The sequence below is a fragment of the Poecilia formosa genome, unplaced genomic scaffold (genome assembly GCF_000485575.1).
Source record: "Poecilia formosa unplaced genomic scaffold, Poecilia_formosa-5.1.2 Scaffold4, whole genome shotgun sequence".
NCBI lineage: Eukaryota > Metazoa > Chordata > Actinopteri > Cyprinodontiformes > Poeciliidae > Poecilia > Poecilia formosa.
This window is the reverse complement of record NW_006799943.1, coordinates 2655747-2668564: the sequence shown is the minus strand read 5'-3', so window position 1 is coordinate 2668564 and position 12818 is coordinate 2655747. Positions and strand designations below refer to the sequence as shown.

Here is a 12818-nt window from a genome sequence, read left to right as displayed (position 1 = left end):
TATTTTATTTCAAATTTGAAGCAACATCCTCATGTTCTAGGCCTGTCTATAATCCTGTGATGTCACATTGCATCCATGAGAAACCGCGTTGAACTGTCAGATATTTTTATTAACTGAACACGGACACAGCGATGTGTTGCACATTTGCATTCATATGCCTTTGCTTTATTGCCATGACAATCCATTAAGTCCTTCCCCCTCGGAGGAATCCTGATTATCAGTGTACTTTATTTTTTCATAAAAAAAATAAATAAAATCCTCATATTTGGCATTTCACGTGTCATTGTGTTAAAATTGGTAATAAAGGGCAAATTTGTACATTTATTTCACCTACTAGGATGTGTGGTGCTTTTAAAAGGATAGAAAATTGCAGAGATGTATGGATCCACTGCTTTTTTTTCTTTTTTTGAGTTTGTGGTTGTTGAATGGCGTGAAAAATGTTCAATGGATGTGAATACTTTTACAAGTGGCTATATTCCCATTGATAAATGTTAGCATGTTGATGCTCTGCTGCTTTAAGGGAGCTAAAGGATGAGAGTACTACCACCGTTTGGTATCCAGTAAATAACAAGGATGATGAGGCAGCCAGTGGCGCGCGCCGACTCATCCTTCACGGGGAACGCGCTTTCATGGCACGAGCGCGCGCGAAGCGGTGTGCAGATGTGTCGCAGATTTTGTAAAGTCACTGGACGCGTGCTGAGGAGGTCGCTCCAGATAAACCGGCCTCTGAAAGTGGGAGCAAACCGAAGCGGCGACAGAGAAGAGGGGAGGACGGAGCCGAGGCACGCGCCCTCAGTAGCAGTTTACCGTTAGCTTAGTTTGTGAGGGAGAAGGACGTTAGTTTGACAGTTAAATCCCCACGGAGGATTGGTGCGCACAAGCGATGGAGCTCTCTGCAATTGGAGAGCAAGTGTTTGCCGTGGAATCAATTCTGAAGAAAAGACTTCGAAAGGTAAGGGTTCAAAAGTGGGACGTAAATTATTAATGACGTGATGAGCAGCGGGGTAATGTCAGCGTGCGTTGCGGTGTCATGTGTTTGTTTTGGGAGGGAGGATGCTAATTAATGCCTGAGAGATTAGTAGCACAGTTGTCTTTTAACCTGGTTAGCTAATTAAGAGGCTTTTTAAGGGGGTCAGGTGTCCCCTGAATTTAACAGTTGTAACTGCGCAGTATCTTGTGGCGTAAGCTGTTTGACTCATTAAGCCCTACGAGGAAACATTCAGGCAAACTGTTATTATGGGCCTGTCTGCCTGCTGAGTAGGTCTCGTGCCATGTTGTTGACATTAACAGGTGCGTATCTAGAACTTAAGGGTTCTGGAGCACAAAAGAGGAACCTGAGAGACTCTGTCATTTCTGCTTTATTTTTTGCATTGAACTGGTTATAGAGGTAAGCTAAAATGTGAGCACAGATTTAAATTGAGCAAAATTAAAAAAATGTTTTATCTGTTTATTATGATTAACTCTGGACTTTAAACAAAATTTTACTCCACCCCATTAAAATGTTACTGTTTTAAAGTTGGAAAAATGATCTGTCATACAATTACAACGGTTTAAAGTCTGTGTAAAGAGATCCTAAATGCTACATGCGCAGAGTTTTCTCTGGCTTCACTTACAATGACTGAGATCAAAATAATGCAGTTTCAATGCAAGTCTTTGGGCATTTCTGGCCACATCAAGGTTAAGCTGGAGCTGCTGGCGCCACATTAAGGTAATAATGCAATAAAATCCGTGTTGTCACTCTTCCACCAAAACCTGATTCCTCTACCATTTATTTTCTGAATTATAATTCATGTTTTGGGGAGTTTTTGTAAGAAATGTCAGAGACTTCAAACGTCACATTTACAGAACTGAAATTGTGACTATAATTGAATGGTCATTTTAGCAAGTCTAGCTAGTTTAAGGCAAATCTGAAAAACTAGTGAGAAAAAAAACATTTGATTAAGATTTATTAGCAGTTAATTTATGCTTTTGTATAAATATGTTTAGATGGTTGTAAATTTTAGGAGTTCACAAGAGCTAACGGTCTTGTGTTTCGATTTACAGACGTCATTCACACTCTGTTTAAATATAGAACCGCTGATGTTCATGGTGATTTCATACAGTAACCAAACAACAAACACAATAGAGTTTCAGAATGAAGCTTGATGAGTAAGAGCTATATTAAACTTATTTACTGATGTTCTCAATATCATGTGATATGCCATGAGTTTACAATATAAACATGTTTTTATATACTCAATTTTTTATTTAGTTTGAAGTTAAATATTAAGATGGATTTATCAGATCAAATATATCTACTCCTGATTATAATGCACCTTCATGTCCTCATGGGATCTAGATGAAGTTTGGGAAAATGGTGACTTCATCCACTGAGAATATTTTTAAGAGCCGAGGATGACTTCACCAAGAAATGACGAACTCTGAGTGCTTCGGTTGGTATATTAATGTTATTATATTACACATCATGTGATGAAAGCGTCATCTCAATAACTCGATGTGGATCCAACAGAAGATAAATAAGATATTTCAAGTTGCCACAGGAAGGATGTTAAAAGTGAAGGTTGGGTGGAATATTTTGATCAGAAGTAAACCAACTATATTTCACAAAGCTTGCTGGCACCTTTCACTCAGTCTGCAATATGTTTCATGAACTGCAAAGCAATGATGCAGAGTTACCGAAGAATTATAAAAGCAACGCAGCTCTAAGAGCTGTGTTATTTTCTGCTCCTTTGATGCTGGTCTGGAACCTTTTCTCCACAGGGTAATGTGGAGTACCTGCTGAAGTGGAAAGGATGGCCTCCAAAGTGAGTATGTAGGCATGGAATATTTCATCTAAAGAGAGCCTTTGTTTTATGACAAAAATCTAATCACGTGCACAACATGTGCAATAAAGTAACACAACGATGTAGGATATAGGATCTTGAAAAAGATGTGCATAGAAAACAGCAATAGACGATTTGCAGAAGATTTAAAAGAACATTGCAAATAACAGCAGGGTGTAAATACTGAGTTTGTTCCCAGTGGTTATTCCAATAGACAATAACATTGTTGCTTTGATACCATTTTCAAGTAATATATCAATAATGGCATAATAATGCATATCCCCCTTCTCAAAGACCAATAAACTCTAATTTAGTTAAAAAAAAAAAAAACTTAACACTGGAACTGGAAGACATTTTAAATATCCAAAATAAAGCGCAGTGACCAAAAACAATAAATAAAACACACAACAGAAACCATAAATAAAATGGATCGTGATGTCTCTGTTTACAAAATTGACCTTCAAAAAAATATTAATCATCAGAATGGAAATGATCTAGCTCAATTTAATGTATCCTGCAATGAATTGTTCTGCAACAGCTTCATTCAGACTTGAATTGAAGTTGAAATTTGACAGCCATTTCAGAATTTTCTCTCCCCCCCCTCAAAATTGTCAAATGATACAAATGTTCCACTGGTTCCAACAGTTTTTCAACTAAAGAGTAGGGGGGGGAGTTTCTCTAGAAAAAAAATTAATATCAGCTTGTTAAATTTTAATATAGTGAAAAATGTGAGATGCTCTAGAGCAGGGGTGGCCAAGTCCAGTCCTCAAGAGCCACCATCCTGCAAGTTTCAGATGCATCCCTGCTTCAACACACCTGAATCAAATGAATGGCTCGTTATCAGGCCTCTGTAGAGCTGATCCCGGTCTGTTGGAGTAAGGATACTTCTAAAACTTGCAGGATGGTGGCTCTCGAGGACTGGACTTGGCCACCCCTGCTCTAGAGATGCTGAATAAAAATAATTACATCCTCACCGATTTAAAAATATGGCATAAATTGATATTTCTAGTTTAATTTTTTGCTGTTCTAACTCACCAGATGTTCTGTTGTCCCTGTTCATTTCATTTGCGGTTGGAAGCTCAGCCTGATCAAACATTAAGCTGACATGGAAGTTCGCTCCAATCAATTATGCATGCATTCAGAGGTTTCTGTGAAGAATTTCCAAAACAATAACTTTAGATGAGCTGCTCTCTCAAACTGCGACGCAGTACACATCAAATTCAAACATATTCTGTTGGGTTTTAAGATTTAACATGTTTGGATTTCAGGGGGAGGGGGGTTTCTTCATACAGTATGAAAAATGAAAATAAATTACATGAATTTTAAAAGATTTTAAAGAAGCAAACTCCTTTTCATTTTTTGACTAAGTTGTCTTTCAGTTAAAACTTCTCCTTTGGCTCAAGAAGATGGAGCTCAGATTAGCTTAGTTTTTTTTTTTTTCAGTCTTCGTTTTAATGGGATGTGCTTTGATGAGGTTTGAGTCGCTTAATCTGCCAACTAAATGAAAAAGACAAAGAGAGATGGAGTTTATGTAAAAATAAAGATCTCTTTCTTGCAATGGCTCACAGGTACAGCACCTGGGAACCTGAGGAGCACATCCTGGACCGGCGCCTGGTGCAGGCGTTCGAGGACAAGTGAGACCCTCCTTCAAACGGAACACAAACAACATGAGCCACTCTGACATTGCTCTGGTGTTGTAGGTTTTTAGCATTTCTAATCTCTCACTGAAATGTTCACAGTGGGGAAATTCAGAAATAGCATACTTTACAATGTGCAGCTGATAAGGATCAATTTTTAAAAAAATGCACATAATGCACATTAAACAGTCTATTTACAATTTATGAAAACAGAAAAAAAATATGTGTGAACACAGTAGAAACGTGAAACGTGGCTTGAAATGGGCAAAATTGTTCAAAAAGCAGCAGGGATGTAAATACTTCTTGATTTTGTTGGGAGCAGTGATGGTTCTGGAGGCTAACAGCTGCTGGGAGGAAGGATCTTTGTTAACATTCCTTAGTGCACTTAGGATGCAGGCATGCTAGCGCGGAGCTTCACTGACATTTATTTGCAACACGAGGGATGAACAGCAAAACCACATGCAGAGAATCTAAATTCAACTAACCCATTCCTTTTTTTTGTTCATTTTCCCAGAGAAGAGAGAGACAGAGTCATTGGCCACAGGAGGAAAGGGTCCAAGTCAAAACGACTCCTGCTGCAGGTAACGTGAACAGCACATCTAGAAGTCTCCAAAAACTTTCCCAGACGCTTGATTTTTTCCACATGAAATCAGTCCAGGGGCCACACATGGCCCCTGGGATGCACTTTGGACACTCCTGCTCCTTTCTATAAGTTTCCATCAGCTTTACAGCTTCAGTGCCGCTTTCATAGAAAAACCTCCCCACATTATGATGTTGCCAAACCTTTTCTAGCTCATTTTATCATTTCAGAACACCGTTTACACCATGGATCTCCGCAGCGCTCACAAGATTCCCGCCAAGCCTCCCCCTCGCCTGCGTCTCTCTCTGACGCGCTCCCTGGTTCCTGACGATGAGGAGGATGAGGATGAGGATGAGGATGAGGAAGACGCCTGCGTTCCTTCTCGAAGGCAAGCAACGCATCGAAAGAGCAAGCAGAGCAGACGACTTAGCTTAAACCTCCAGAGACCCTCACAAGAGGCCTGGGAGGAGGAGGAGGAAGATGAGGATGAGGAGGAGGAGGAGGAAGAAGAAGAGGAGGAAGAGGAGAAGAACAGCGCAGAGGATAGTGAACACCTTTCCCAACCAAAAACAACCAATCACAGCCAGAAGGAGAAAGAGGAGGCTAAGATGGGAGAAGGTGTTTTTAACGGTATGTGTGTCACTTGGTCAGAGAGTTTAATCCAACCAGTCTTGTCCCAGTTTGGCTTGTTTTCTGGGCATACGGCCAACGCCTTGCGTCATCCTGAGCTGATTATAGAACCAATCCTCCAGAGGCTCATTAAAGCTGCAAGATGTAACTTTTATTTAAATTTTTTTTTAAACTGTCAGCATGTTTTGTTAGGGTAATATGAGACAGATAATCTGTGAAAAGAACGATCCCCTCCTCCTCACAGTTATTATTGCTGTCTGAAGAAATTCACCGCTCCCAACCAAAAACAACCAATCACAGCCAGAAGGAGGGGCTTAGCGCTGTCAATCAACCTCGCTGCTAAATGTGCTAGTGATGGAGAAACATCTCACCAATCCATCAAAACACTTTATCCACCGTCCTACTGACTAACCTTAGTATTCCTAACAGGCTTTGTTAGCTGCAGCGAAGCGGGCGGCATGGATGATGATTGACAGCGCTAAGACCCGCCTCCCGATTGGTTGTTTCTAGTTAGCACTGGAAGGAGGCAGAGTAGCTCCATTTTTTTTCACAGATTTTCTCAGTCATGACATAGTGACAGTTTCAACAAGTATTTAAAAATATATATTTTAAAAAAATTACATACTGCTGTTTTAAAGGCACGTTTTTCTATTCACATTTAAATAAAAACCTTTATCAGTTTTCCTCACGTTGCATAGCTTTCTCTGTTATCATATGCTACATGTTATCCAAAAATGATGCAAATATACGAGTTTCATTCATCTTCTGTTTGACCCTTGACCTTTCCTTTAGGACACAGGGGCCTAGATAACTGGAGCACAGCAGTGGGGTCAGGTGGTGCAGACACGTCAGACAAACTGTGGCGACCCCTGGTGTGCCCAGGAGAGGTGACGGTCACAGACGTCACCCTCAACGCCCTTACAGTGACCTTCAGGGAGTCCAGAGCAGCCAGAGGATTCTTCCAGGACTGGGGCCTGGAGGTGTGGGAGCAGGTTGGTGATGGGGCCCCTCGGAGCTGCTGGAGGCACTGACTCTGACACGCTGCTGGAGCCGCTTGGTTTATATGCACAGAGTCAGCAGTGCCTTACAAAAGTATTCACACCCCTTGCACTTGCCACTTTTCGTCATGTCACAACTGTAGACGACACTGTGTAATATTTGGATTTAATGAGACAGACCAACACACAGGGTAGACATAGAAAATCAAAAGACAATCAGGTCTGGTTATCAACATTTTTTACAATTAAAAGTCTAAATCTTAGTGTGGCATCCATTTTTAATTCACTACAACACCCCTAACAGTGTTGCCAGATTAGACGGGTTTTCTTTTTTGGGGCTGGAAAAAGCAGCTTGGGGCGGGCTGTTAAAGTCTGAGCTGCTTCGCGGAACATTTGGCGGGTTTTTAGAAAGTGTTCAGAGGAAAACTCTACAAACATTGTCGTCAGTGTGCAGCAGAAAAGCACAAGACTTAAAGAAATGCTGTGTCCGCACTTTCATTTTGTCAGTTCATTTATTATGAAACGTAACATCACATCATAATATGTGATGCAGGTTCTGGTAGAAAACGCTTTCCAGATTTCAACAAGTAAGAGTGTTGAAACCATGATTTACTTTTCCCTTCACAATTATGCTCCACCCTGTGTTGGTCTCTCTTGTAAAATTGTAATAAAGCACAAGAGTTATGGTTTAAACATGACCAAAAGCTGGAAATCTTCAAAATGTATGAATATTTTTGCAATGTATGGTTGATCTGGTCACTTTAAGTGGAATACATCGGAGTTCTTCTAGCTGACAGGAAGGAAATGACACAAGCAAAGACAGCTGATTGCAGCTGGTGATTGGCTTAAAGGTTTTCTTCATTCCAGTGAATCATAACACACGTAAAAAAAAAACATTTTAAATAACACATTTCTGTTTATGCTGGTGGATAGTAATTTCCAGCAATAAAACCTCTTTACTCATGAAAACATACAGACTTCTTGACCAGATGAAATAGTTTTATTGTTTTTGCTCAATCCAGAAAACATTGGTGTCCAAAAGGGTTGCTTCATTTAGCTTGTGACATTTTCTTTCTGTCATGGAGGTTCTCCATCCATCCATCCATCCATCCATCCATCCATCCATCCATCCATCCATCCATCCATCCATCCATCCATCCATCCATCCATCCATTTTTTTACACCCTTATCGGGGTCAGGAGGGGTGCTGATGCCTTTCCTCAGCTGTCAACATCAAGTACACACCGGACAGGTCACCAGTCCATCGCAGGGAGGGTTCTCCCACATCCACTAATCAAAGCAGGTCAAACTGTTACTGTCATGCTGGTTGCAGTTACCTAGAACATGGAGAAAGAATCGGCTTGTACCAGAGAAAGATGTAGTCAGAAGAGGGAATTTTAACCAAAACAATGTTTTTGTATCTCCTGTGAACTGAGAACCCTCAGGGTCTAAATGTAACCAAACTCCAGAGTTGTGTTCGTTTTACTTTCCCCCTCCATGGTTTAAGATTCTGTACCTAACAGTAAAGTGTGTCAAATTTAACACCACAACAACCTCAAGGACCCATTAGCTATCTGATGCTAACGCAGAGCTGATGAGGAGGAAAACTCATCAGCTAGCACCTAGCTAACTTTTTAACAGCTAGCTAGGTGCTATATTTGTATTTCTTTACATAATGATCAACATACTTGATTAATTGAACATTTAATACCCAATCCAACTTATTTTGAAAGAATATTTTCTCATGTGGAATTGTGTAATTCATAGCAAAATATTAGCATAAAATGCAGCCATTTTAGACATAAGGCGAGGAAATGCACTTTCTAACATATCAGAATGAATCAGAGCTCTGATGACAAACTAGAAGGGATCTGGGTGAGTCCATGTGAAGAAGAGGAGTCCTCTGTGCATGTAAACACAGCCACCGGTTCCTCTCTTCTACCCTAATCTAACCAGGCGTTATCCTGGACTCAGACATGTTGTACATACTCCAAACTACCTAATCTGGTTTTGTAGCGTTTCAAAGTCTACTGAGAGACGATTTGATCCGCCCGCATGCCTCTCTCCTCTAGTTCAAACACACACAGCGTAGTTTCTCTCAACCACCCAGCTTACGTCATGACAACATAAAGCAGAAGGCACAAACGGACCGAACTCTGAAACTAGATGACAGAATGTTAAACACAGTCACACTGGTGTGTGTCCATCAGAGCTTGACCAGAAACTTTCATTACAGTTTCAGAGTTTCAGAATCTCAACATTACAACGATTGTGTAACGTTACCAGGCTCATGTATTTGGTTTTATCTGCTGTTTTAGATAATAAAAAAACACAAACAGAAACAATTCTGACCTTTATTCTAAACACCAAAAAAAAAATGTTCAAAAGTATTCACACCCCTTGAGTTTTTTCACGCTTTGTCACGTCACAACCAGGATCTCCACCGTATTCTACTGAGGTTTTTATCTGACAGAATGGTAGGATTGCAAATAACTACCATTTTAGTAACTGATTATTCTGATGATTAATCGATTAATCTGACTAAACCATCGCTACATTCTACAAGGTTTTTTTTTAAACCACTTAAGGATTTTTTTTGTACAATATCAAATATGCATTAAAAGATGCAAATAAACAAATAGTTCAGTTCCATTTCTAAATGAGAAATTAAACATTTTATTGCTTAAAATGCATTCTTTTAGATCATTTGTAGCATAGATGCACCTGCAGCAAAACAATGTTTCTAACAGTAAAGTGAAAAGCTCAGCCATTTCTGCTTCACTTAATATCAATACAGTGTAAAGCTGATTTGTTGACGAGTTTTTGGATTAAATGATTAATTAAAATGTGCTCAATAAATTGTATTACAAAACACTTGGATCAGGCAAAGCTAAGACTATACTACTGGAGTTCTGTGTAGAACATATTTATAGACAAAAGTTGGGTTTTTTTTATCTTAAATGTAAAAGTTATATATTTTTTAGCTTAATTACTGCACTGAATATGTTGTTCTTACAGCAATTGGCCGCTGTTTGAGTCTAATAAATTGATTAATAAATTAGTTGACAATTACTACCGATGAATTGCTTCAGGCCTACAGAACTGTGTGCATTTGAAATCAGCCCCATTTACTTTGCTACCTATAAATAAACTCAGAAGGCACTTTGAGTTCACAGAGTCATACATATGTGGAAATCTCAGCATGAACTCAGCTTCTCAAGATTTGTTCCAGAACAATCTACTTATACACTACTTAGTGTTGGTCTATTATATGAAAAACTATTAAAATACACTGATGTTTATGACTGTAATGTGACAAAGTGTTAAAGAGATCCAGGGTTGTGAGGCACTGCACATATAATGACCAAGTAGCTTTAGCCAGACTCTGTGAACGCAGGATCTGAGATGATGTCGTGCTGCTGATGATGATGATGGAGTGTTTATCAGTGAAAATGAAAGTGCCTACCGCTGCACTGTTTGTTTTGATGTAACTGTGGAGCTTTTAAGAATATTATCTCTCCACATGACTAATTACTACCAGTGTTTTATTTTTCTCCTCTCCACTGATGTAAGACAGAAACAGTTGCCTGGAGACCGCCTGTTTGGACCGTAAGCAGAAATACATTTTTCTAGTCATTTTTCTACATTGACCTGAATGTATATTTATTGCATATGGGTCCTGCATATAACTGCACATGTTTGTTTTATACAGTTTGTTATAACCAGATTCCATTTCCAGAGAAACTGTACTGTTGTGATAGAACAAGCGCCCCCTACAGGGCTTACTGTTGCCTCTTGTCGCTTGCGCCGCATCTGTCCACCACCGAGCGCAGAAGTACCGTGATGTGAATCCGCACATTACCTGCTCCAGTCTATCAAGTGTTGTCGTGTTTCAACTGCTTGTTGGGTAACACGAAAATAAATGTTGCACATGTTTACTATGACTTTGGCGGCCATCTTTTATCGAGGTGGAGTGAGTGAGCAGCTATCGGTGATCTGAAATACCGAAAATGGAAAAATCCACTGCATGTTCTTTGATGCACTTTCGAGTACATTAACCAGCTAGAAGTTATAGGTAGATGCAGTCATGAGACCCACTGACAAGTTATTTATCAGAGTTAATTTATTAATTTATTGGCAACTCCAAACTAAGAGTCTGAGGTTGAAATTTAAAATTTTAACTTTCACACATTTGATGTATTTGAAAAATGTCAATTTCTGTACTTTCTACTGGATTCAAAACTGCTTCAGCTTTTTTTAAGAAACATTTTGTAAGAAACAAAATGGTCAGATCGTAAAAGAAACGGGAAACTATTTTAGACCATGTTTTTTCTATATTTGCCCTTTACGGATTTCTACATAAATTGTTACTTATCTAGCTGACAAACCGATTTGATATTTGTGGCAAAGAAGAAAGCAATTTTTTTCCCCAATAGTACAAACATACTTTATTGTACAATTAATTTATTGGCAAAAAACAATCAGACCACCAAAATAACTTAAAAAAAATTGAGCAACAGTTATTTTTGCTTTCTCTCAGCAAGCACCAAAATTGTTAAGAGGAAGAAAAGGAGAAAAAAAAATGAGTGGTCAGCGATTCCATTTGAATACTAAACAAATTTAAATATCTTATTTCCAGTCTCTCTTTAGGAAAAGAAATTGACAAAAATTTGTTCAGTTGCCATCTGTTTGTACAGTGATTCAATATGTATACAACTTTATTCATGTACATAAAACATCTCATCAAAAGGATGGTAGAATGAACTCCACAGCCTCTCCAGGGCAAATCCAATAACTGTCTGCAGTGTCTTTATGCATCACCATAACACCTTTAATAGAAAACAAAACATTTTTTATCTAATAACTCCTGTAGCTTCAAGTTTTATTTCCAAAAAAATAAAATTAAATAATATATCTATATATAAAAGACAGTTCATCCATGTTTTTTTTCTTATTTATAAAATAAGTCTCGAGATATATTGCAACCTGGTTTTGATGTGTTCCTTCCCCATACCCAACAAGCCCGACTTTTAGAGAAAAACAAATAGTAAGAGTGTGAATATTGTGTCTTCAGTCCTCTCCGGAAAAAGCTAAACAACCAAATGTTCGGTCTTTCAGATCGATCCCTTGTTTTGGCTCCGTTTTGTGCAGGTTTACCGCGGAAGTTTTTTTCTTGTTTGTTTTTTGTCTACAATAACGTGGGTGCGATAGCCCCTACCTCTCCAAAACCTTGTCAAAAAATACACTAAAAAAAAGGCGCATTGGTGCTTGTGACCTACAACAACCCATACTGTACACTTTAGAAAAAAGAAAAAAAGGTTAATACTGTACAGTAGCTTAGGAGCACTTCTGTCTTTTTGTTTCAGACACAGCAAATATTCCATGAAGGGGGGGAAGAAAAGGAGCAAAAACGTCATTTGCACAGATTTTTTTAAAAATATGTACACTTTTTTAGACATTTCTTTACAAAGAAAAACAAAAAATTGTATCAAACTCCACAATTTCCTATGTTTACAGTACTAACAAATCAAACCTTGCTGCTGCAAATGGGAAACAAAAGAGGCAAAATAATTGAAAGGAAAACCGTTAAGGTAGAGGGCGAAGGCGGAGCTTGCTCAATCTTTAATATGTCACATAAAAACAGCGCTGGAAAATATTTACAACCTTTTTGAGGAAAAAAAAAAAGAACAAAACGGCAATATGCCTTTTTATTCCTCCACATTTTGTTGCGGATCGGCAAAGAAGGGACCGGAGGGATGCATATTCACAAAAAGGCTGAGAAGTGGGTGCAATCCGTCAGGTACATGTGGCCAAAATCTGCCAAAACACGGTAAATGTTTGACAAAAACCTGTAATAGAAACCCCTGATTCGCTCTCTCACACACCTACAAAATAAAACTCGCGCGCGCATGCGCATACACACACACACACACACACATAGATTTCCTCCCACCTGCTCAAAGTAATAAATATCTGGAATTTGCTGCAGTCACGTACAAAGCTGTGTTCACCGTTATGAAGAAGACCGCTGTAACGGAAGATATGTTTGTGTTCCTTTTACGATTCATCGACAGAACTAAAATACAAAATAATCAGACTGGAAAATACAATCATGACAGGGTGCTTCAGGGGAAAACTAATAATATATATA

At 38.9% G+C, this 12818-nt stretch overlaps 1 protein-coding gene across 1 annotated transcript; it reads left to right on the top strand.

The window, feature by feature from the left end:
• Positions 1-581: 581 nt before the first annotated feature.
• cbx7b (chromobox homolog 7b) lies at positions 582-7577 on the top strand. The gene is made up of 6 exons (XM_007559898.2): positions 582-952; positions 2761-2804; positions 4391-4456; positions 4974-5040; positions 5270-5669; positions 6462-7577. Exons 1-6 carry the CDS (start codon positions 884-886, stop codon positions 6698-6700), a joined length of 885 nt encoding a protein of 294 aa, XP_007559960.1. The 5' UTR covers positions 582-883; the 3' UTR covers positions 6701-7577.
• Positions 7578-12818: the final 5241 nt, after the last annotated feature.

What these genes read in the sequence shown, in the direction of transcription:
- cbx7b (XM_007559898.2), top strand. Translation starts at nt 884, where the DNA reads ATGGAGCTCTCTGCAATTGGAGAGCAAGTGTTTGCCGTGGAATCAATT. An exon ending in TGAAGAAAAGACTTCGAAAG is followed by an intron (nt 953 to 2,760) that starts GTAAGGGTTCAA and finishes TTTTCTCCACAG; the next exon opens with GGTAATGTGGAGTACCTGCT. An exon ending in GTGCAGGCGTTCGAGGACAA is followed by an intron (nt 4,457 to 4,973) that starts GTGAGACCCTCC and finishes TCATTTTCCCAG; the next exon opens with AGAAGAGAGAGACAGAGTCA.